This window comes from Ornithodoros turicata, chromosome 7, assembly GCF_037126465.1.
Source record: "Ornithodoros turicata isolate Travis chromosome 7, ASM3712646v1, whole genome shotgun sequence".
NCBI lineage: Eukaryota > Metazoa > Arthropoda > Arachnida > Ixodida > Argasidae > Ornithodoros > Ornithodoros turicata.
Window position 1 is genome coordinate 26,154,526 of NC_088207.1, and position 24,006 is coordinate 26,178,531.

Sequence of the window (24,006 nt, forward strand, 5' to 3'; positions counted from 1 at the left end):
ATGCCCCCTGCGGTAGTTGTGGAACTGCCCGCCTGATACAACTACGAAGTGAGGCAGTAACAAATCAGCTAAACATAGGGTAGCATTATCTGCTAAGAGTAAACATTATCCGCTAACATATTAGCTAAAATGCCAGCTAAAATATCAGTTAAGATGTCACCTAAGATATCAGCTAAATTTCATCTAAAATATCAGCTAAGATATCAGCTAAATTATCAGTTAAAATGTCAGCTCAAATATCAGCTAAAACGTCAGCTAAAATATCAGTTAAAATATCAGCTAAGATATCAGCTAAAATGTCAGCTAAAATATCAGCTAAGGTATCAGGTAAAGTATCATCTAAATTGTCAGCTAAAATGTCAGCTAAGATGTCAGCTACGACATCAGCTAAAATGTCAGCTAAGATGTCAGCTAAAATATCAGCTAAGATATCAGTTAAAATATCAGCTAAATAGTCAGCTAAAATATCAGCTAGGACATCAGCTAAAGTATCAGTTAAAATATCAGCTAAACTATAAGCTAAGACTCCTGCGTGTGAAGGGGGCTCTAAGATAAATGTCGACACAATTCTCTGTGAAGTCCGGCCAGGACGCACGATCCCCCCTGCGGTAGTTGTGGCACTGCCCGCCTGATACAACTACGAAGTGAGGCAGTAACAAATCAGCAAAACATAGGGTAGCATTATCAGCTAAGGGTAAACATTATCCGCAAAGATATTAGCTAAAATATCAGCTAGGCTATCAGCTAAGATATCATCTAAAATGTCAGCTAAAATATCAGTTAAAATGTCAGCTAAAATATCAGTTAAAATATCAGCTAAAATATCAGTTAAGATATCAGCTAAAATATCAGCTAGGCTATCATCTAAGATATCATCTAAAAGATCAGCTAAAATATCAGCTAAGATATCAGCTAAAATATCAGCTAAGATATCAGGTAAAGTATCATCTAAAATGTCAGCTAAAATGTCAGTTAAAATGTTAGCTAAGATGTCAGCTAAGATGTCAGCTAAGACATCAGCTAAAATGTCAGTTAAAATGTCAGCTAAGATATCAGCTAAAATATCAGTTAAAATGTCAGTTAAAATATCATCTAAAATATCAGCTAAATAGTCAGCTAAGATATCAGCTAAAGTATCAGTTAAAATATCAGCTAAACTATAAGCTAAGACTCCTGAGTGTGAAGGGGGCTCTAAGATAAATGTCGACACAATTCTCTGTGAAGTCGGACCGGGACGCACAATGCCCCCTGCGGTAGTTGTGGAACTGCCCGCCTGATACAACTACGTAGTGAGGCAGTAACAAATCAGCTAAACATAGGGTAGCATTATCAGCTAAGGGTAAACATTATCCGCTAAGATATTAGCTAAAATATCAGCTAAAACACCAGCTAAAACATCAGCTAAAATATCAGTTAAACAGCTAAAATATCAGCTAAAACGTCAGCTAAAATGTCACTTAAAATGTCAGCTAAGACATCAGCTAAAACGTCAGCTAAGATAGCAGTTAAAATGTCAGATAAAATGTCAGCTAAAATATCAGTTAAAATACCAGCTAAGATATCACTTCAGCTAAAATGTCAGTTAAAATATCAGTTAGGATATCAGCTAAAATGTCAGCTAAAATATCAGCTAGGCTATCAGCTAAGATATCATCTAAAATATCAGTTAAAATGTCAGCTAAATAGTCAGCTAAGACATCAGCTAAAGTATCAGTTAAAATATCAGCTAAACTATAAGCTAAGACTCCTGCGTGTGAAGGGGGCTCTAAGATAAATGTCAACACAATTCTCTGTGAAGTCGGACCAGGACGCACGATCCCCCCTGCGGTAATTGTGGCATTGCCAGCCTGATACAACTACGAAGTGAGGCAGTAACAAATCAGCTAAACATAAGGTAGCATTATCTGCTAAGAGTAAACATTATCCGCTAACATATTAGCTAAAATGTCAGCTAAAATATCAGTTAAAATGTCACCTAAGATATCAGCTAAATTTCATCTAAAATATCAGCTAAGATATCAGCTAAATTATCAGTTAAAATGTCAGCTAAAATATCAGCTAAAACGTCAGCTAAAATATCAGTTAAAATATCAGCTAAGATATCAGCTAAAATGTCAGCTAAAATATCAGCTAAGGTATCAGGTAAAGTATCATCTAAATTGTCAGCTAAAATGTCAGCTAAGATGTCAGCTACGACATCAGCTAAAATGTCAGTTAAGATATCAGCTAAAATATCAGTTAAAATGTCAGCTAAAATATCAGTTAAAATATCATCTAAAATATCAGCTAAAATGTCAGCTAAAATATCAGTTAAAATATCAGCTAAGATATCATCTAAAATATCAGCCAAAATGTCAGCTAAAATATCAGCTAAGATATCAGCTAGGCTATCATCTAAGATATCATCTAAAATATCAGCTAAATAGTCAGCTAAAATATCAGCTAAGACATCAGCTAAAGTATCAGTTAAAACATCAGCTAAACTATAAGCTAAGACTCCTGCGTGTGAAGGGGGCTCTAAGATAAATGTCGACACAATTCGCTGTGAAGTCGGACCAGGACGCACGATGCCCCCTGCGGTAGTTGTGGAACTGCCCGCCTGATACAACTACGAAGTGAGGCAGTAACAAATCAGCTAAACATAGGGTAGCATTATCTGCTAAGAGTAAACATTATCCGCTAACATATTAGCTAAAATGCCAGCTAAAATATCAGTTAAGATGTCACCTAAGATATCAGCTAAATTTCATCTAAAATATCAGCTAAGATATCAGCTAAATTATCAGTTAAAATGTCAGCTCAAATATCAGCTAAAACGTCAGCTAAAATATCAGTTAAAATATCAGCTAAGATATCAGCTAAAATGTCAGCTAAAATATCAGCTAAGGTATCAGGTAAAGTATCATCTAAATTGTCAGCTAAAATGTCAGCTAAGATGTCAGCTACGACATCAGCTAAAATGTCAGCTAAGATGTCAGCTAAAATATCAGCTAAGATATCAGTTAAAATATCAGCTAAATAGTCAGCTAAAATATCAGCTAGGACATCAGCTAAAGTATCAGTTAAAATATCAGCTAAACTATAAGCTAAGACTCCTGCGTGTGAAGGGGGCTCTAAGATAAATGTCGACACAATTCTCTGTGAAGTCCGGCCAGGACGCACGATCCCCCCTGCGGTAGTTGTGGCACTGCCCGCCTGATACAACTACGAAGTGAGGCAGTAACAAATCAGCAAAACATAGGGTAGCATTATCAGCTAAGGGTAAACATTATCCGCAAAGATATTAGCTAAAATATCAGCTAGGCTATCAGCTAAGATATCATCTAAAATGTCAGCTAAAATATCAGTTAAAATGTCAGCTAAAATATCAGTTAAAATATCAGCTAAAATATCAGTTAAGATATCAGCTAAAATATCAGCTAGGCTATCATCTAAGATATCATCTAAAAGATCAGCTAAAATATCAGCTAAGATATCAGCTAAAATATCAGCTAAGATATCAGGTAAAGTATCATCTAAAATGTCAGCTAAAATGTCAGTTAAAATGTTAGCTAAGATGTCAGCTAAGATGTCAGCTAAGACATCAGCTAAAATGTCAGTTAAAATGTCAGCTAAGATATCAGCTAAAATATCAGTTAAAATGTCAGTTAAAATATCATCTAAAATATCAGCTAAATAGTCAGCTAAGATATCAGCTAAAGTATCAGTTAAAATATCAGCTAAACTATAAGCTAAGACTCCTGAGTGTGAAGGGGGCTCTAAGATAAATGTCGACACAATTCTCTGTGAAGTCGGACCAGGACGCACAATGCCCCCTGCGGTAGTTGTGGAACTGCCCGCCTGATACAACTACGAAGTGAGGCAGTAACAAATCAGCTAAACATAGGGTAGCATTATCAGCTAAGGGTAAACATTATCCGCTAAGGTATTAGCTAAAATATCAGCTAAAACACCAGCTAAAACATCAGCTAAAATATCAGTTAAACAGCTAAAATATCAGCTAAAACGTCAGCTAAAATGTCACTTAAAATGTCAGCTAAGACATCAGCTAAAACGTCAGCTAAGATAGCAGTTAAAATGTCAGATAAAATGTCAGCTAAAATATCAGTTAAAATACCAGCTAAGATATCACTTCAGCTAAAATGTCAGTTAAAATATCAGTTAGGATATCAGCTAAAATGTCAGCTAAAATATCAGCTAGGCTATCAGCTAAGATATCATCTAAAATATCAGTTAAAATGTCAGCTAAATAGTCAGCTAAGACATCAGCTAAAGTATCAGTTAAAATATCAGCTAAACTATAAGCTAAGACTCCTGCGTGTGAAGGGGGCTCTAAGATAAATGTCAACACAGTTCTCTGTGAAGTCGGACCAGGACGCACGATCCCCCCTGCGGTAATTGTGGCATTGCCAGCCTGATACAACTACGAAGTGAGGCAGTAACAAATCAGCTAAACATAAGGTAGCATTATCTGCTAAGAGTAAACATTATCCGCTAACATATTAGCTAAAATGCCAGCTAAAATATCAGTTAAGATGTCACCTAAGATATCAGCTAAATTTCATCTAAAATATCAGCTAAGATATCAGCTAAATTATCAGTTAAAATGTCAGCTAAAATATCAGCTAAAACGTCAGCTAAAATATCAGTTAAAATATCAGCTAAGATATCAGCTAAAATGTCAGCTAAAATATCAGCTAAGGTATCAGGTAAAGTATCATCTAAATTGTCAGCTAAAATGTCAGCTAAGATGTCAGCTACGACATCAGCTAAAATGTCAGTTAAGATATCAGCTAAAATATCAGTTAAAATGTCAGCTAAAATATCAGTTAAAATATCATCTAAAATATCAGCTAAAATGTCAGCTAAAATATCAGTTAAAATATCAGCTAAGATATCATCTAAAATATCAGCCAAAATGTCAGCTAAAATATCAGCTAAGATATCAGCTAGGCTATCATCTAAGATATCATCTAAAATATCAGCTAAATAGTCAGCTAAAATATCAGCTAAGACATCAGCTAAAGTATCAGTTAAAACATCAGCTAAACTATAAGCTAAGACTCCTGCGTGTGAAGGGGGCTCTAAGATAAATGTCGACACAATTCGCTGTGAAGTCGGACCAGGACACACGATGCCCCCTGCGGTAGTTGTGGAACTGCCCGCCTGATACAACTACGAAGTGAGGCAGTAACAAATCAGCTAAACATAGGGTAGCATTATCTGCTAAGAGTAAACATTATCCGCTAACATATTAGCTAAAATGCCAGCTAAAATATCAGTTAAGATGTCACCTAAGATATCAGCTAAATTTCATCTAAAATATCAGCTAAGATATCAGCTAAATTATCAGTTAAAATGTCAGCTCAAATATCAGCTAAAACGTCAGCTAAAATATCAGTTAAAATATCAGCTAAGATATCAGCTAAAATGTCAGCTAAAATATCAGCTAAGGTATCAGGTAAAGTATCATCTAAATTGTCAGCTAAAATGTCAGCTAAGATGTCAGCTACGACATCAGCTAAAATGTCAGCTAAGATGTCAGCTAAAATATCAGCTAAGATATCAGTTAAAATATCAGCTAAATAGTCAGCTAAAATATCAGCTAGGACATCAGCTAAAGTATCAGTTAAAATATCAGCTAAACTATAAGCTAAGACTCCTGCGTGTGAAGGGGGCTCTAAGATAAATGTCGACACAATTCTCTGTGAAGTCCGGCCAGGACGCACGATCCCCCCTGCGGTAGTTGTGGCACTGCCCGCCTGATACAACTACGAAGTGAGGCAGTAACAAATCAGCAAAACATAGGGTAGCATTATCAGCTAAGGGTAAACATTATCCGCAAAGATATTAGCTAAAATATCAGCTAGGCTATCAGCTAAGATATCATCTAAAATGTCAGCTAAAATATCAGTTAAAATGTCAGCTAAAATATCAGTTAAAATATCAGCTAAAATATCAGTTAAGATATCAGCTAAAATATCAGCTAGGCTATCATCTAAGATATCATCTAAAAGATCAGCTAAAATATCAGCTAAGATATCAGCTAAAATATCAGCTAAGATATCAGGTAAAGTATCATCTAAAATGTCAGCTAAAATGTCAGTTAAAATGTTAGCTAAGATGTCAGCTAAGATGTCAGCTAAGACATCAGCTAAAATGTCAGTTAAAATGTCAGCTAAGATATCAGCTAAAATATCAGTTAAAATGTCAGTTAAAATATCATCTAAAATATCAGCTAAATAGTCAGCTAAGATATCAGCTAAAGTATCAGTTAAAATATCAGCTAAACTATAAGCTAAAACTCCTGAGTGTGAAGGGGGCTCTAAGATAAATGTCGACACAATTCTCTGTGAAGTCGGACCAGGACGCACAATGCCCCCTGCGGTAGTTGTGGAACTGCCCGCCTGATACAACTACGAAGTGAGGCAGTAACAAATCAGCTAAACATAGGGTAGCATTATCAGCTAAGGGTAAACATTATCCGCTAAGATATTAGCTAAAATATCAGCTAAAACACCAGCTAAAACATCAGCTAAAATATCAGTTAAACAGCTAAAATATCAGCTAAAACGTCAGCTAAAATGTCACTTAAAATGTCAGCTAAGACATCAGCTAAAACGTCAGCTAAGATAGCAGTTAAAATGTCAGATAAAATGTCAGCTAAAATATCAGTTAAAATACCAGCTAAGATATCACTTCAGCTAAAATGTCAGTTAAAATATCAGTTAGGATATCAGCTAAAATGTCAGCTAAAATATCAGCTAGGCTATCAGCTAAGATATCATCTAAAATATCAGTTAAAATGTCAGCTAAATAGTCAGCTAAGACATCAGCTAAAGTATCAGTTAAAATATCAGCTAAACTATAAGCTAAGACTCCTGCGTGTGAAGGGGGCTCTAAGATAAATGTCAACACAATTCTCTGTGAAGTCGGACCAGGACGCACGATCCCCCCTGCGGTAATTGTGGCATTGCCAGCCTGATACAACTACGAAGTGAGGCAGTAACAAATCAGCTAAACATAAGGTAGCATTATCTGCTAAGAGTAAACATTATCCGCTAACATATTAGCTAAAATGCCAGCTAAAATATCAGTTAAGATGTCACCTAAGATATCAGCTAAATTTCATCTAAAATATCAGCTAAGATATCAGCTAAATTATCAGTTAAAATGTCAGCTAAAATATCAGCTAAAACGTCAGCTAAAATATCAGTTAAAATATCAGCTAAGATATCAGCTAAAATGTCAGCTAAAATATCAGCTAAGGTATCAGGTAAAGTATCATCTAAATTGTCAGCTAAAATGTCAGCTAAGATGTCAGCTACGACATCAGCTAAAATGTCAGTTAAGATATCAGCTAAAATATCAGTTAAAATGTCAGCTAAAATATCAGTTAAAATATCATCTAAAATATCAGCTAAAATGTCAGCTAAAATATCAGTTAAAATATCAGCTAAGATATCATCTAAAATATCAGCCAAAATGTCAGCTAAAATATCAGCTAAGATATCAGCTAGGCTATCATCTAAGATATCATCTAAAATATCAGCTAAATAGTCAGCTAAAATATCAGCTAAGACATCAGCTAAAGTATCAGTTAAAACATCAGCTAAACTATAAGCTAAGACTCCTGCGTGTGAAGGGGGCTCTAAGATAAATGTCGACACAATTCGCTGTGAAGTCGGACCAGGACACACGATGCCCCCTGCGGTAGTTGTGAAACTGCCCGCCTGATACAACTACGAAGTGAGGCAGTAACAAATCAGCTAAACATAGGGTAGCATTATCTGCTAAGAGTAAACATTATCCGCTAACATATTAGCTAAAATGCCAGCTAAAATATCAGTTAAGATGTCACCTAAGATATCAGCTAAATTTCATCTAAAATATCAGCTAAGATATCAGCTAAATTATCAGTTAAAATGTCAGCTCAAATATCAGCTAAAACGTCAGCTAAAATATCAGTTAAAATATCAGCTAAGTATTCAGCTAAAATGTCAGCTAAAATATCAGCTAAGGTATCAGGTAAAGTATCATCTAAATTGTCAGCTAAAATGTCAGCTAAGATGTCAGCTACGACATCAGCTAAAATGTCAGTTAAGATATCAGCTAAAATATCAGTTAAAATGTCAGCTAAAATATCAGTTAAAATATCATCTAAAATATCAGCTAAAATGTCAGCTAAAATATCAGTTAAAATATCAGCTAAGATATCATCTAAAATATCAGCCAAAATGTCAGCTAAAATATCAGCTAAGATATCAGCTAGGCTATCATCTAAGATATCATCTAAAATATCAGCTAAATAGTCAGCTAAAATATCAGCTAAGACATCAGCTAAAGTATCAGTTAAAACATCAGCTAAACTATAAGCTAAGACTCCTGCGTGTGAAGGGGGCTCTAAGATAAATGTCGACACAATTCGCTGTGAAGTCGGACCAGGACGCACGATGCCCCCTGCGGTAGTTGTGGAACTGCCCGCCTGATACAACTACGAAGTGAGGCAGTAACAAATCAGCTAAACATAGGGTAGCATTATCTGCTAAGAGTAAACATTATCCGCTAACATATTAGCTAAAATGCCAGCTAAAATATCAGTTAAGATGTCACCTAAGATATCAGCTAAAATATCATCTAAAATATCAGCTAAGATATCAGCTAAATTATCAGTTAAAATGTCAGCTAAAATGTGAGCTAAAATGTCAGCTAAAATATCTGCTAAAATGTCAGCTAAAATATCAGCTAAAACGTCAGCTAAAATATCAGTTAAAATATCAGCTAAGATATCAGCTAAAATGTCAGCTAAAATATCAGCTAGGCTATCAGCTAAGATATCATCTAAAATATCAGTTAAAGTGTCAGCTAAATAGTCAGCAAAAGTATCAGCTAAGACATCAGCTAAAGTATCAGTTAAAATATCAGCTAAACTATAAGCTAAGACTCCTGCGTGTGAAGGGGGCTCTAAGATAAATGTCGACACAATTCTCTGTGAAGTCCGACCAGGACGCGCGATCCCCCCTGCGGTAGTTGCTGCACTGCCCGCCTGATAAAACTACGAAGTGAAGCAGTAACAAATCAGCTAAACATAGGGTAGCATTATCAGCTAAGGGTAAACATTATCCGCTAAGATATTAGCTAAAATATCAGCTAAAATGTCAGCTAAAACACCAGCTAAAACATCAGCTAAGACATCAGCTAAAATATCAGCTAAGATATCATCTAAGATATCAGTTAAAATATCAGCTAAAATGTCAGTTAAAATGTCAGCTAAGACATCAACTAAGACATCAGCTAAAATTTCAGCTAAAATATCAGCTAAGATAGCAGTTAAAATATCAGCTAAAATATCAGTTAAAATATCAGCTAAGATATCAGCTAAAATATCAGGTAAGATATCAGCTAAAATATCAGCTAGGCTATCAGCTAAGATATCAGCTAAGATATCAGTTAAAATGTCAGCTAAAATATCAGCTAAGATATCAGTTAAAATATCAGCTAAGATATAAGGTAAAGTATCATCTAAAATGTCAGTTAAAATGTCAGCTAAGACATCAGCTAAAATGTCAGCTAAGATATCAGCTAAAATATCAGTTAAAATGTCAGCTAAAATGTCAACTAAGATGTCAGCTAAAATAACAGCCAAGATAGCAGTTAAAATATCCGCTAAAATATATAAAATATCAGTTAAAATGTCATCTAAAATGTCAGTTAAAATATCAGCTAAGATATCAGCTAAATATCATCTAAGGTTTCAGTTAAAATATCAGCTAAAATGCCAGCTAAGATATCAGTTAAAATATCAGCTAGATATCAGCTAAGACTCCTGCGTGCGAAGGGGGCTATAAGATAAATGTCGACACAGTGCTGTGTGAAGTTTGTCTAAGACGCACGATCCCCCCTGCGGTAGTGGAAGATATCTATGGTGGTGACATTGCCCTCCCGATACGGGAGACTCTCTTTGGCTGTAGTTCGAGGAGTTCGAGATAGTTCGAGTCACACAGGCTCCGCCTCATGGCGTGCGTCATATGTCACGTGAGGAAGGAAAGAGAGTGCAAGGCATGGGACGGGAATGGCGGGAAGACCAAAGACGGGGAGGTAAGATGGGTATGTGCCCGGCGGTGAACTGTTCGCAAGTAGGGCAAATTATGCGATTTCTTTGGGAGTTCTAACTTCAAAAAAGGAATTAAGAGCGTATGTGCGCAGCCCGTCAGACTGAGAACAGGATAAACATTCACTTAAATGTCCAGTTGAAACAGCACTTTCAGCACGTCATGATTTACGCCGTTGCTTGTGTACCGCTGTCGGAGGCGTATTGCCCATTATGGCTTCTCGAATTCAACATCATTTATTCGATGCACGGCGATTTTCACGTTTATTTTACTTCACAAATAGCTACGTGTAACTTTTCTACGTATTTCCTCTCAAATTAACCTCTGTGAAGTAGGGTAGGGTCCTGTGGCTATCAGCGGTAAACATTCCACGTCATCATAACTTCTCTGTCAGATATTAATAAGAACAGATAGAGAGAAACTCTTTCATTAAATAGAATACATTCATCATATATATATATATATATATATATATATATATATATATAGTTGAAATAAATGGGAGACAGAAGACGAAAGTAGGGGAAGTAACAAAAAAGGGGTTTATTAAAACTTAAAAATCATAAAAGTTAGGGAGGATGTCTACGTTACGGCGGAAGCTCCGCCTTCTTCGGGACAAAAGAGCTAAATGTGGCCACGAGGCTGATAAGGGGCTTGAGAATGACGTGGTCGGTTGGGGGAAATTCCCGCCACCTGGCGGTTGTCAATTGGGGAAATTCCAGAGCGTTTCTGTGTCAGGTCCAGGAGTGGGGTCATCGTCCTTGTGGGTCAGTGGGGACCTTGATCAGGCTGAAACGAGAAAAGGCAACAGGGTCTTATCTAGGTTGTTAGACTTCTTATTGTTGACAGCATGCCAGGGTCCTCGTTAATGGTCGATCGGAATTTGTAAATTAGGTAAGATTCCCGTTGTTCCCGGGAGCGGTCGGAGGTAAAGTTCGACTGGAGAATAAAAACTGAGGCTTCGTTGATTGAATGTTCTGGTTGTTTGAAATGGCGTGAGACTGGGAGATTAGGTTTCTTGGTAACATCCGATCGGTGATTGTTGAATCTAATTCGGAAAGAAGTTTTTGTCTGACCCACGTATTGGGCCCGGCATGTGTTGCATTGGATTAGATAGATAACGTTGCATGAGTTACAGTCTACGTCTGCGTTGATCTTGACGGTAAAGTTGGAATTCGTACTTCTGACCGTTTGTGCGGTCTGCATTAACTTGCAAATCTGGCATCTCTTGCCATTACATGGATGACAGCCCGCCGGAGGGCTAGTGGGTTCGCCTACTTTAGAGCGGACCAAGCTATCTTGTAAGTTACGTGTACGTCTGTAAGCGACACGTGGTGGATTAGGAAATATGTTTTTCGTGCGTTCTGACTGGAGAAGGATACTGTGGTGGCGGCTAAGTATGTTGTTAATGTTTGGGATATTTCCGGCGAATGTTACAGTTAAGTTCACGGCATTACTTTCTGATTTGTTTTGTCTTGTCTCCAGTAAGCTTAGACGGTTTGCCTTGCGAGCTCTGTTGAGAGCATCTTGAACTAGATCGGGTGGATACTGACGACCGACAAAGGTTTGTTGCAACTGTTCTAAATTTCTGTCCAGATCGTCGTCATTCGAGCAGATTCTCCTATACCGAAGGGCTTGACTATAGGGAATGGCCAGTTTCGTGTGGCGAGGATGACAACTATGGAATGACAAGTACTGCTGAGAGTCTGTGGGTTTACGGAACAGATCAGACGTTAAAACTCCATTGGTTAGCTTAATTTGAACATCAAGAAAGCTAACAGTGACGGCAGAATAGGTGTGAGTGAAGTTAATAGAAGTATGGAACTCATTGAAATCGCGTATAAATTCCAATAGGCTGTCTTCTGAATGTGGCCAGATCATAAATATGTCATCAAGGTAGCGCTTGTATAAAGTGGGTTTGTCCTCACGCGTGCTCAAGAATGCTTCTTCTAGTGAACCCATGAATAGATTTGCATAGTTTGGTGCCATTTTAGTGCCCATAGCGGTGCCGTTGACTTGTAAATAGTGGCCATCGTTAAATTCAAAGTTGTTGTTCTTTAGGATCAGTTCTAGTAGAGTAGATACGACAGATGGATCACAAGAAGAATCAGAGTACTTTGAAAAAGCCGCCTCGGCTGCAGCTATGCCATCATCGTGGGGAATATTGGTATACAGGGAAGAAACATCTAACGTAGCTAGGAGACTAGATGGGGGTGGCTGACATTGATTTAGTATTTGCAGGAAGTGATTGGTATCCTTGATGTACGATGGTAGTCGCGGGGGTATGTCTTTAAGAAGATGATCTACGAAACTAGAGAGTTTTTCAGTGGCTGTCCCATTGCAGGAGACGATTGGACGTCCGGGGTTCCCCGGTTTATGAATCTTTGGGAGCATGTAGAATCTACCTGGCTTTGAGTTACGGGGAAGAAGGTATTCATATACCGCCGAATCGATCTTCTTTGCGGCCTTTAATGCCTGTAGATGTTTTGTGATATCTGAAACAATCTGTTCCGTGGGATCAGTGTCTAAAGTTTTGTAAAACGTGGCACAAGCCAATTGTCGCAGTCCCTCATCGATATAATCCTGCATATTCATTACGACAATTGCACCACCTTTATCTGCCTTTTTGATTATTAGGTTTTTCGATTTTTTAAGATGCGACAGACTACTTTGCTCGGCTTGACTCAAATTTGGTTTGGTTTTGCGGGAAGAGGGATTATATGAAGTAATTATATCTTTTTGAACTGCTTTTATATATATATATCAAGAGCTTTTTCGCGATTGGGCTCTGGCGTAAATTCACACGGTGGCTTGAAAGGTTTGGGTGTTGTATCAGGCTTATCATGAAAATACTCTTTCAGACGCATACGTCGGGCAAAATTATCTAAATCGAGATGGAGTTGGTATTCGTCTACCTTGTTATTATTTGGGCAGAATGAAAGCCCACGGCTAAGAAGTGATAGTTCAGAATCGCTGAGGGGGTGGGACGACACATTAACAACATTTTGAGGTGACGTATTGGTTGTGTTGTCATGAGCATTAGGATTTTGATTGTCACAGTGTTCGATTTCACCTTGGGAATCTAACGAGGGAGTAATTATGTTACTACTACCTGCGAGATTCGCGTTATATTTAGACATAAGGTCAGGATCTATCTGGTCCCTTGTCATTTTTTTACGTTTGGTGTTATTCACAGTTTCTTCCAAGTTCCTAGTGAACTGTGCCAATTCTGACTCATGCGCGTCCGTAAGGGTCACAGTATCGCGGATAGTTTTAGCTTGCTGAGATATTTCTGCAGTTGTTTCCTCACAGTGGGCTATTAGAACTTCCAGTAATGCAGTAGAGGCGTTGCTAAGGGTTTCATTCCATTTCTTTTGAAGGGTGTGGTTCAGAGGGAAGGTTGGCTGGAGCTTAATCGCGAGTCCTTTAGGAATTTTGTTATGATCGTTATAGACTTGCAGTGCGGTACGGTGGGAATTGTAGCGTATATATTTGTCGTTTAATTGTCGGATTTTGAAAAATGCTTTTGTACTCGGGCATGGCTCATTTGGATTAGAAAAGGTACGCTCACCGGCGGTTAGTCAGTCCTGTTTACGTGCCCTCGATGTCCGTACGAGCTAACAGTGACGGCAGAATAGACCTATTCTGCCGTCACTGTTAGCTTTCTTGATGTTCAAATTAAGCTAACCAATGGAGTTTTAACGTCTGATCTGTTCCGTAAACCCACAGACTCTCAGCAGTACTTGTCATTCCATAGTTGTCATCCTCGCCACACGAAACTGGCCATTCCCTATAGTCAAGCCCTTCGGTATAGGAGAATCTGCTCGAATGACGACGATCTGGACAGAAATTTAGAACAGTTGCAACAAACCTTTGTCGGTCGTCAGTATCCACCCGATCTAGTTCAAGATGCTCTCAACAGAGCTCGCAAGGCAAACCGTCTAAGCTTACTGGAGACAAGACAAAACAAATCAGAAAGTAATGCCGTGAACTTAACTGTAACATTCGCCGGAAATATCCCAAACATTAACAACATACTTAGCCGCCACCACAGTATCCTTCTCCAGTCAGAACGCACGAAAAACATATTTCCTAATCCACCACGTGTCGCTTACAGACGTACACGTAACTTACAAGATAGCTTGGTCCGCTCTAAAGTAGGCGAACCCACTAGCCCTCCGGCGGGCTGTCATCCATGTAATGGCAAGAGATGCCAGATTTGCAAGTTAATGCAGACCGCACAAACGGTCAGAAGTACGAATTCCAACTTTACCGTCAAGATCAACGCAGACGTAGACTGTAACTCATGCAACGTTATCTATCTAATCCAATGCAACACATGCCGGGCCCAATACGTGGGTCAGACAAAAACTTCTTTCCGAATTAGATTCAACAATCACCGATCGGATGTTACCAAGAAACCTAATCTCCCAGTCTCACGCCATTTCAAACAACCAGAACATTCAATCAACGAAGCCTCAGTTTTTATTCTCCAGTCGAACTTTACCTCCGACCGCTCCCGGGAACAACGGGAATCTTACCTAATTTACAAATTCCGATCGACCATTAACGAGGACCCTGGCATGCTGTCAACAATAAGAAGTCTAACAACCTAGATAAGACCCTGTTGCCTTTTCTCGTTTCAGCCTGATCAAGGTCCCCACTGACCCACAAGGACGATGACCCCACTCCTGGACCTGACACAGAAACGCTCTGGAATTTCCCCAATTGACAACCGCCAGGTGGCGGGAATTTCCCCCAACCGACCACGTCATTCTCAAGCCCCTTATCAGCCTCGTGGCCACATTTAGCTCTTTTGTCCCGAAGAAGGCGGAGCTTCCGCCGTAACGTAGACATCCTCCCTAACTTTTATGATTTCTAAGTTTTAATAAACCCCTTTTTTGTTACTTCCCCTACTTTCGTCTTCTGTCTCCCATTTATTTCAACTATAATTACGTAGCCGTCCGATCCAACTCCAACTTTTCAAGATATATATATATATATATATATATATATATATATATATATATATATATATATATATATATATATATATATTGCTCTCAGTCTATTCTTTCGCTATTTTCTTTTATATTTGATGTTTCCAGCGATTCGAGCACACACTTGCATCACACGTCACAGGCGCAACTGCTTGCTCACACGTGTAGCACTTAGGCTAAATTGTATTATGCTGCAGCTGTCCGGTGTTGAGGTGACGTGACAGAAGACGAAAGTTCAGGGAGCTTCTCCCCCTTTTTTCTTTGGTCTAATAAATATATACACCCCCTCTCTCCACACACACACACACACACCATCTTGCCTGCGAAGAAAGGACTAATGAACGAGTTACTTCTCTTCTTGCAATCTGGAATGATATGCTTGGTTTAACAAACGAACCAAAGCATTTCCTTAACGTATGAATGATTTTGAGTGACAAATACACAGCGGTGTCGCCGATCGACGTCCCTATTTTGGCCCGCGGGCAGCGCCAGTGCCGTGTATTACAGCTCTGGCCCGGGGAAGCGGTGAAACTTCAGACCAGTGATTCATCCAGACCCCGCCCCCTACACCCCCCAAATGTTCAGTGACACCCCCCCCCCTAACTTTTTCACCTGTGTACCCCGTACAGGGGGTGCCCTTGCGATATGAGCTTTAGACATATGTCGGTAATGATATGTTAAGCTGTAATGACATAACTATAAATAGTGACCACCACCCCCAATTTTTTCCCACACCCCTCCATGCTTGGGATTCTGGGTGAACCACTGCTTCAGACACGTTTCGCTCGACAGGAAGAACCACTTGAATGCACTCAGTGTAGCGAACCTCTGTCGGTTTTACAGAAACTCATCTCATGTCGATCCAGCAAGGCTATGCAGTTGCAGTACAACGCGTGAAACGCATTTACCTTATAAAGCTACGAGCACACAGAGCCTGCGAGCACATGTCCACATGCCCTATCTCTCCGCAGCTATAGAAGAATGCAGTACGAAGTACTGCACACCAAAAGGATATACCAGAAGAATGAACACAAGCCAACATCCAGCTAATTTATAAAGGCAAGAACAAACCGAAAGAAGAACTAAATTCATATCGGCCCATAGCATTGCAAAGCAATATCTACAAACTATTCGCGGCACTTCTGGCAGAGAGGTTACAAAAGCTTATTGAAGCAGCGCAAGCGGAATGCAAGGACTTACAGCTGACCTTTCTGGATATTGAAAAAGCTTATGATGCTGTGCCACACAACACGCTCTTCATGAAAATGCATGCGGTGGACATTTCGAAGCACATCACAGATTTCATCAGAGCCATTTACAAGGACTGCTTAAACAAATACCACATAGGGAATTTCACATCGAAAACAGTAAAGCATGAGGTCGGCTTAAGACAGGGATGCCCTCTCTCACCGACCCTTTTCAACATATTCATCAATGACCTCCTCGTTGCACTCGACTCCACGCGAACACGAGTGCACTTGCATACCCAAAAGGCAGACGGGAGCGACGCTTGGATTACCACCCTGGCGTTCGCGGATGATATTGTTCTGATTGCAAATAACACCAAGGACACGCAGGAGCTTCTGGATACCTGGTCGGAAAAGGGACGCTCCGATGGCATACGTTCAGCAAAGAAAATCTAACGTGATGACTTTCGGAAATCAAACTACCAAAGCACGGCTTCATCTGCGGCTACGAAGTCCAAGCTACGCAGGCATACACTTATCTTGGTATCGAAATCGAAAACAAGAAAGATTACCTGCTCCAGCATGAGTTAAAGGGACTATGAGATTTCCCGAACCCCCATACTTTTTTTCGATGGAAACTGTTCTTCCCGCAGAGAAACTAATATGCCACAAATTTTTCCGGACGAAATCGCTCCACTCTGCGAGGAGCACGCGCTGGAAATGTCTCTTCCGCGTTCCTCCTCTCCCGCGCACATTTTCCTGCCGATGGTGTAACTGTACGGACCGCTCTTCGGTTCCCCGTTACGTCACCGGTGTTGCACAATGGCAAGTAATGCCGCGAGCTCGCGCGAAATCTGCCGATCGCGCGAAAGCTGCTGTCATGGAGATTTCCACTCCCGATGAACGCATACGCGGGATCCTACAGCGCATGCTCCTGGCGGGATTCCTCGGCTCGGCAACGCGTCACGATGACGTGTTGTTGAGCCGCCCGTGGTCGCGTCAAGTTACCCGTTGTGTCTCCGCTCGGCAGCTCGTCACGGCGCGGCGCCAGCTGTCCTCCCTTCGCCGCTCCGTTTAAATTCGCTCCCGAGAAATCCGCTCGCGCGACGAAAGTAAAATTTCGGTTCTAGACTCAGAAAAATGTCTTCTTTCGAACGAAACGAAGAAAAAAATCGTTTCATAGTCCCTTTAAACCTTATAAGGAAAATTAATATAAAAAAAGGCCAAACATGGAACATATCCCGACACTCCTACCATCCTTACGAAGGGGATAGACTGCCTTGGAAAACGACTGCCGTACTAATTACCCCATACGCCAACGACGTCATATGTCTAAGCAGTGAAACTCTAAAGCAACTGGAACGACAACAACGCGAGATTGGTAAATGGATACTACACGGTTCATTTGCCACCCCAAACCAGGGCGAAATGGGCTGGTCGTCTTACTCTTACCGGGAAGCCCGCTCCAAAACCCGTTTTCTAGGACGACTCATCCACAGACCAGACGACACACTGATCACCCACGTTTTTCGCCATCTGCGCTACACAGGCCTCCGCACCAAGTGGATTAAAAAAGTAAATAAGATAGACCGCATATACAGCAAAGACACCATCCGCCATAAAGCCAAAGACCGAACGTGAGTGGAGCAACACAGTTAAAAAGGAGATGCATTCGATTGAAGAAGATAATTGGCATACTACAACGATGAAAAAGCAGAGCATGAACATCTATAGCCAAAATAATATTGCACCAGCCCCGGAACCATTCTACAAAGGAGACCGAGCCAGTGGCCTCCTGTTTCATGCTCGGACAGGATCGCTTCTGACCAGGAAAAGATTATCTGAATTGTTTGGGAGGGACCCCTCAACGTGTCCACTATGCGACACCGGTGAAATTGAAGATCTCGAACATGTCCTAAGATCATGCCCTGCATTACGTGTACCAGCACTGCAAAAACCTGTTACCTCCGCCCTCGGATTCGACAACGCAGACAAGGTCACCATCAATTTCCCACCTTTCGTTTGTCCCATCCTACAGTTGGCAACACGACGCCTACTAGCATGGGATAAGGCCACACAAGTACAAACCAGGAGCCCTAACACAAAAAGTCATGCCTCAGCCACGGCCAGCGATGGAGGAACTGCGCCTCAGCGGACATTCTCTGAAAATTAGAAACCGAAACTACACTCGACCCTTGTACATTAAAAAAGCCAACACCGAATCCCGAGGCCAAGGCAAGCGAAGCCAGCAGGATCCCAGTGACTACAGCCTAAGTCCTCCTCAGGCGTCCTCAGGTAACCGAGGATGCGGCTGTAGAGTATGTACCACTGCGCCAATCTACAACGTTGCAAGCTCATTGGCCCAGACTGCGTGCGCGCTCCGATTGGTCGACAACGTTTTGAAATCGCATTTTGTACGCGCGCATGTGTGTGCAGCGTCCCGGCGGCCGTTTCAGCATAGTTTCGAAATAGCTCGCATCGGTCGGCACGGCGTCCGACGGTCCGACCTCTTGTGTTCCGTGTTTCGGTGATGTCAGTCGGCAGAACAGTTTGTGATTCTACGCGTGTTGTGCTGTTCCTGGACACGACTATTATCCCACGTACAGTCTATCAACTACGGAACTGGAATGCTTAGGTGCGGTTGGATCGTGAAGAACGCGTTCGGGCGCCGTCGGATTTTGAGGCCTGACAACAAAGACAGGATTACGATTACGTGCCACACAAGCGCCTTTTCCGCTCTGCAAACAACGAAAGAAGATGCTCATCATAAAATCGGCCGGCAAGGCGTCCTCTTGTGTTTCGTGTTTCGGTGATGGCAGAACAGTTTGTAGAAGTGTTCGCTGGTTTATTCATGCGTCGATGTGATTCAACGTGTGTTGTGCTGTTCCTGGACACGACTATTATCCCACGAACAGTCTATCAACTACGGAACTGGAATGCTTCGTGAGTTGGAGCGGTTGGAGTGTGAAGAACAAACGCGGGCCCCGTCGGATTTCGAGAGCTGTGTTCGTTTTGCTTCAAGTTCGAACTTAGTTACAGTGCGTCAGCAACGCAGTGGACTTTGTATTCACAGTGCACCCATGTATCAGATCTTTGAATCAGTGCTTTGTGTCAAATAAATATTCCTTTTAGCCAAAATAAGCTTCAGTTATTTTGAATATCGGGTAACGGTAGTAGGCGTGAAATCCGGTAGAAGTCGATGGTAGCCAGAACCGGTCGAAAGGCCAGCCAAAGTTAAGGCTCCTGATTGGCCGACTGGCATTGCATAATTTCTACAACGTTGCACTCTCATTGGTCGTGTGCCCAGTGTTGTGTGAATTATCTCAAACTATGGGCTCTATGGGGAGCTGTTGGAGCCTACAGCCAGTCCTCCCCAGGTAACCGAGGATGCGGCTGTAGAGTATGTACCACTGCGCCAATCTACAACGTTGCAAGCTCATTGGCCCAAACTGCGTGAGCGCTCCGATTGGTCGACAACGGTTTGAAATCGCATTTTGTACGCGCGCATGTGCGTGCAGCGTCCCGGCGGCCGTTTCAGCAGTTTCAGCATAGTTTCGAAATAGCTCGCATCGGTCGGCACGGCGTCCGCCCTCTTGTGTTCCGTGTTTCGGTGATGTTAATCGGCAGAACAGTTTGTGATTCTGCGCGTGTTGTGCTGTTCCTGGACACGACTATTATCCCACGTACAGTCTATCAACTACGGAACTGGAATGCTTCGTGGGCTGGTGCGGTTGGTGCGTGAAGAACGCGTTCGGGCGCCGTCGGATTTTGAGGCCTGACAACAAAGACAGGATTACGATTACGTGCCACACAAGCGCCTTTTCCGCTCTGCAAACAACGAAAGAAGATGATCTTCATAAAATCGGCCGGCAAGGCGTCCTACTCTTGTGTTTCGTGTTTCGGTGATGTCAATCGGCAGAACAGTTTGTAGAAGTGTTCGCTGGTTTATTCATGCGTCGATGTGCTTCAACGTGTGTTGTGCTGTTCCTGGACACGACTATTCTCCCACGAACAGTCTATCAACTCCGGAACTGGAATGGTTCGTGAGTTGGAGCGGTTGGAGTGTGAAGAACAAGCGCGGGCCCCGTCGGATTTCGAGAGCTGTTGTTCGTTTTGCTTCAAGTTCGAACTTAGTTACAGTGCGTCAGCAACGCAGTGGACTTTGTATTCACAGTGCATCCATGTATCAGATCTTTGAATCACTGCTTTGTGTCAAATAAATATTTCTTTTAGCCAAAAGAAGCTTCAGTTATTTTGAATATCGGGTAACGGCGGTAGGCGTAAAATCCGGTAGAAGTCGATGGTAGCCAGAACCGGTCGAAAGGTTAGCCAAAGCTAAGGCTCCTGATTGGCCGACTGGCATTGCATAATTTCTACAACGTTGCACTCTCATTGGTCGTGTGCCCAGTGTTGTGTGAATTATCTCAAACTATGGGCTCTATGGGGAGCTGTTGGAGCCTGCTACAGCCACTACAGCGCACGACGCACGACCTACGCGACACTAGTGACACCCCACGAACGACCCAGCGTGTTATCCGTTGCTTGTTCACTGCAAGCATGTTGAAATCGCGAGATGATTCTGGGGGTCGCGTTGTGATGTTGTGATACACGTATGTTGTTGGATTCCGTAAACGATCGTTTAGTCACCACACTCTGCCTGACAACCATGCATCGTAGGGCATAAAATGACAATGAACCTCATCCGCTGGAGGTGGAAACGTCTTCTCCTTCTTGCCTCCTGTGGCACCCTCCTCTTCTTATTCTTCAACTATATTCTCAAAGCAGAAGAACCTAATGGCTGTGGAAATACGTCAGAGACACGACCGTGCCTTGAAACCCTTTTCCCTAGGGTAATCTCGGCATTGGAAGCGCTCGGCTTGTCTGCTTACCTCTGTTACTTCTCTCTCTGGGGCGCTCTCAAACTGGGAGGACCACTGCCCTGGATGAGCAAAGCTGAAGTGTGTTTACGCAACGAAGAGTTGTTACACATCGATGAGGGGCAGCTTTTAAAAACATTCAGACGCTGGGGAACAGCGGCACTGTATGACTCCGCAAATGGCTTGTACAGGGTGAAGCTGACTGACGACAGTCGCCCGTGTGAAGCGTATCTGTATGTCTTCGAGGAAGACAAAGCCATGAGAGTTGTGAGGCGTGTAGGGTGGAAGAACAGGTTGCTACCACCTGGAGCCTGCGAGGTGCTGCATTGCTTTCCATCATCCCTCATTGTCCCTCCTCTGAAAGAGCTTCAATTCTTAGGCAAAAGCATTGCAGTGCCGAGAGAGGGTTTCGAAATTCAAAAGTACTTGTTTCCCGATTCTTGGTGGAAAGAAGTGGAGCCCCCAAAATGCGCTACTTAGCAAAGATGCATGCCTAATTGACCTTAGAAGACTTTGCCTGCATGGAATTAACTCTTTTCTCCTCAACTCTAGTGCACACTCTTTACGCAAATTTCCCCCGCGGAATTGGTGATCTGTTACCTACATCACCGTGCACAGTGTGATACGATACTATGAACACTTACCGGAATGCTGATACACATTATCTGCTTGAGGAGCCAGTTCGTTATGCTGCTGAATTGTGGCAAGTGCGACTGTGTTGTCTTCAGAGATGGGTGACAGTGTCACGTAGCAAAGTTTGCATGCTCTACAAATCAATCAATCAACCAACCAACACGAGGACAAATCAACAAATGTGTGTTACAATCGTGTGCACATCGTTCAGCATGAAGCACAGGATGACTACGTCGAGCATTTTCTCTCTAGTCTTACATACTTTGCAACATTTATGAGCGTTACAAATGCAATCTTGAAGCCATCCATGTGGAAATGTATAAAAGAGGAACTATTTGTCAGAAGATTCAATTACTGGATATATTACTCGATGATCTCACGTGCCTCGCTTTACAGGAAACTATGTACATTTTTTTAAACACTGGAGGTTTGCAAAGTGCATGACTGCACTCCCAAGACAGCGTGCCTAAAATCTGCTGTCAAATATAGTGTGGTAAACATGCTACCCACCCCCACCCCCAAATTGTCGTCGTCCACAATTCATCCACCTATTATGAACTGGAGATGCAGAGCTCACTGGTGTCTAATACTCTGAGACTTCTTGCAATATTGACACTCACCAGTAGGCACATTGTTCGATTCATTAGCAGAAATTAATACTTGCATTGACTGAGTTGAGTGTATGGTGGAGTTTTCCAACTTTCTGGAAAACACCTTTTTGGTGACACCTCTCAGAGAACCTCCGGAAATCTCAAAATTTTCCAGAAATTGAGGGCTCTGGTGAGCTCCTCCTGATTTTTACCAAATGAAAACACCGTAAAGTCTGAACGCTACATGCGAGATATACGTTCTGACAATGTGTCCAAACCTTCATTGGTTCCCAGTATTTCGTTGGAATGTCACAAAATGTGCGGGTGGCACGGACTTCGATTTAAAAAAAAGGAAAAAGTCAGCTGGAAGAATGCTGTATAGTAGCCTTGTGCTGAAGCGAGCCCCTGCACCCCCCCCCCCCCGATTTGCATTGCCCGCCTTGAAGTAGTGAACGTTCCAAAGTGCAAATTACGAGCTCTGCAGAACATCTAAACAATGTGCACTCAGCACCTCTTGTTCATCTTAAAGGCAAGAAGTCGAGCACTTTGCTGTCATTTTCGACTCGAAACTGCCCAAGTTTGCCCTGTTCTACAGTTCCTGAAGCAAGCAGTCAGTATTGCCCCCCACCCTCTATTTTCTGTACAAACCTGGAAACTCGAATCTATCAACTAAGTCGAACTCGTGTAATTCGCACTAAGCGAATAGAAAAGGAGTGTTTTTCTATCAGCCAGCTGTTGTAGGGGTGTCCGCTTATATCCTGTTGTTCACACGAGTTAAGACCTGCGTATGCCAGGCACCTTTCGAGGCTAGCTGTGGGCACTTGTGTCTTACGTGTCCAAGTTTTGTGAACTTTGGATGATAGGATAGCATAGAAACTTCCTGCTGCAACTAGAGATAAGAATACTGTAGAAAAAGGAGGTGTACATATTCGTGCACTACAATAGAGGCAACAGTCACAACTGTATGATGTACACATCACCACGGTACATGGTCTGTTCCGTGTACCCAACATTCATGTTCGCATGCGCTGCTCACTTAAGATATGGTAGGATTCTCTTGCAAGATGCCACATGTCTACAAGATGTACTATTAGGAGAGTCACATGAGCAGGGAATATTAGTCAAAGCACTCTCCAGGACACTAGGATGCCATTTTGTTAAGAGGAGTCTGCAAATATGCAATAGGAACTCCTTGTGTTCTTTTGCTAGTGGTTACTGCTGTCACATTTTACACTGTGGCGTCGCACGAGGTTGCACATACAGTTCTTATTGCCATCTGTATTTTAGGTATTTCTCTCTAAGAAATGCTGAATAAAGATATTTAATGTTAGTTTCTCAAGCAGTTGCGAATTTATCACTCTGACACTCTGAAATTGATTTGGTCCTACCACTATAAGGCATGGATTTTGTCACATGAGTTATCGTGTGCCTTGTCCTCATTCTCAGTTGCATACTGCTTATGTCACACCACCTGGCCTGTAACTCACTCGTTAATATATGCGTACCATCCATGGTTTTTGTTGCAGTAAAAATAAAACGTGTAATTATGTTAAGTCCCCAGGGCCAATCTGAAGATTTTTGTTCTTGTAATTCTAGTATAGACAAAA

General features: G+C 41.6%; 2 protein-coding genes across 2 annotated transcripts in view; one reads left to right on the forward strand and one right to left on the reverse strand.

The window, feature by feature from the left end:
* LOC135400715 (globin-like) overlaps window positions 1-18,366 on the reverse strand; it is a 43,227-nt gene extending 24,861 nt beyond the window's left edge. The window contains exon 1 of the mRNA XM_064632578.1: window positions 18,315-18,366. Within this exon, the coding sequence (XP_064488648.1) occupies window positions 18,315-18,330 (16 nt within the window). The 5' untranslated portion in view covers window positions 18,331-18,366. The remainder of the gene's footprint in view (window positions 1-18,314) is intronic.
* Window positions 18,367-20,782: 2,416 nt separating this feature from the next.
* On the forward strand, window positions 20,783-23,729 carry LOC135400714 (uncharacterized). The gene has a single exon (XM_064632577.1). It carries the CDS (start codon window positions 20,985-20,987, stop codon window positions 21,654-21,656), a length of 672 nt encoding a protein of 223 aa, XP_064488647.1. The 5' UTR covers window positions 20,783-20,984; the 3' UTR covers window positions 21,657-23,729.
* Window positions 23,730-24,006: the final 277 nt, after the last annotated feature.

Coding starts and splice junctions, on each gene's coding strand:
- LOC135400714 (XM_064632577.1), top strand. CDS start 20,985: ATGACAATGAACCTCATCCGCTGGAGGTGGAAACGTCTTCTCCTTCTT.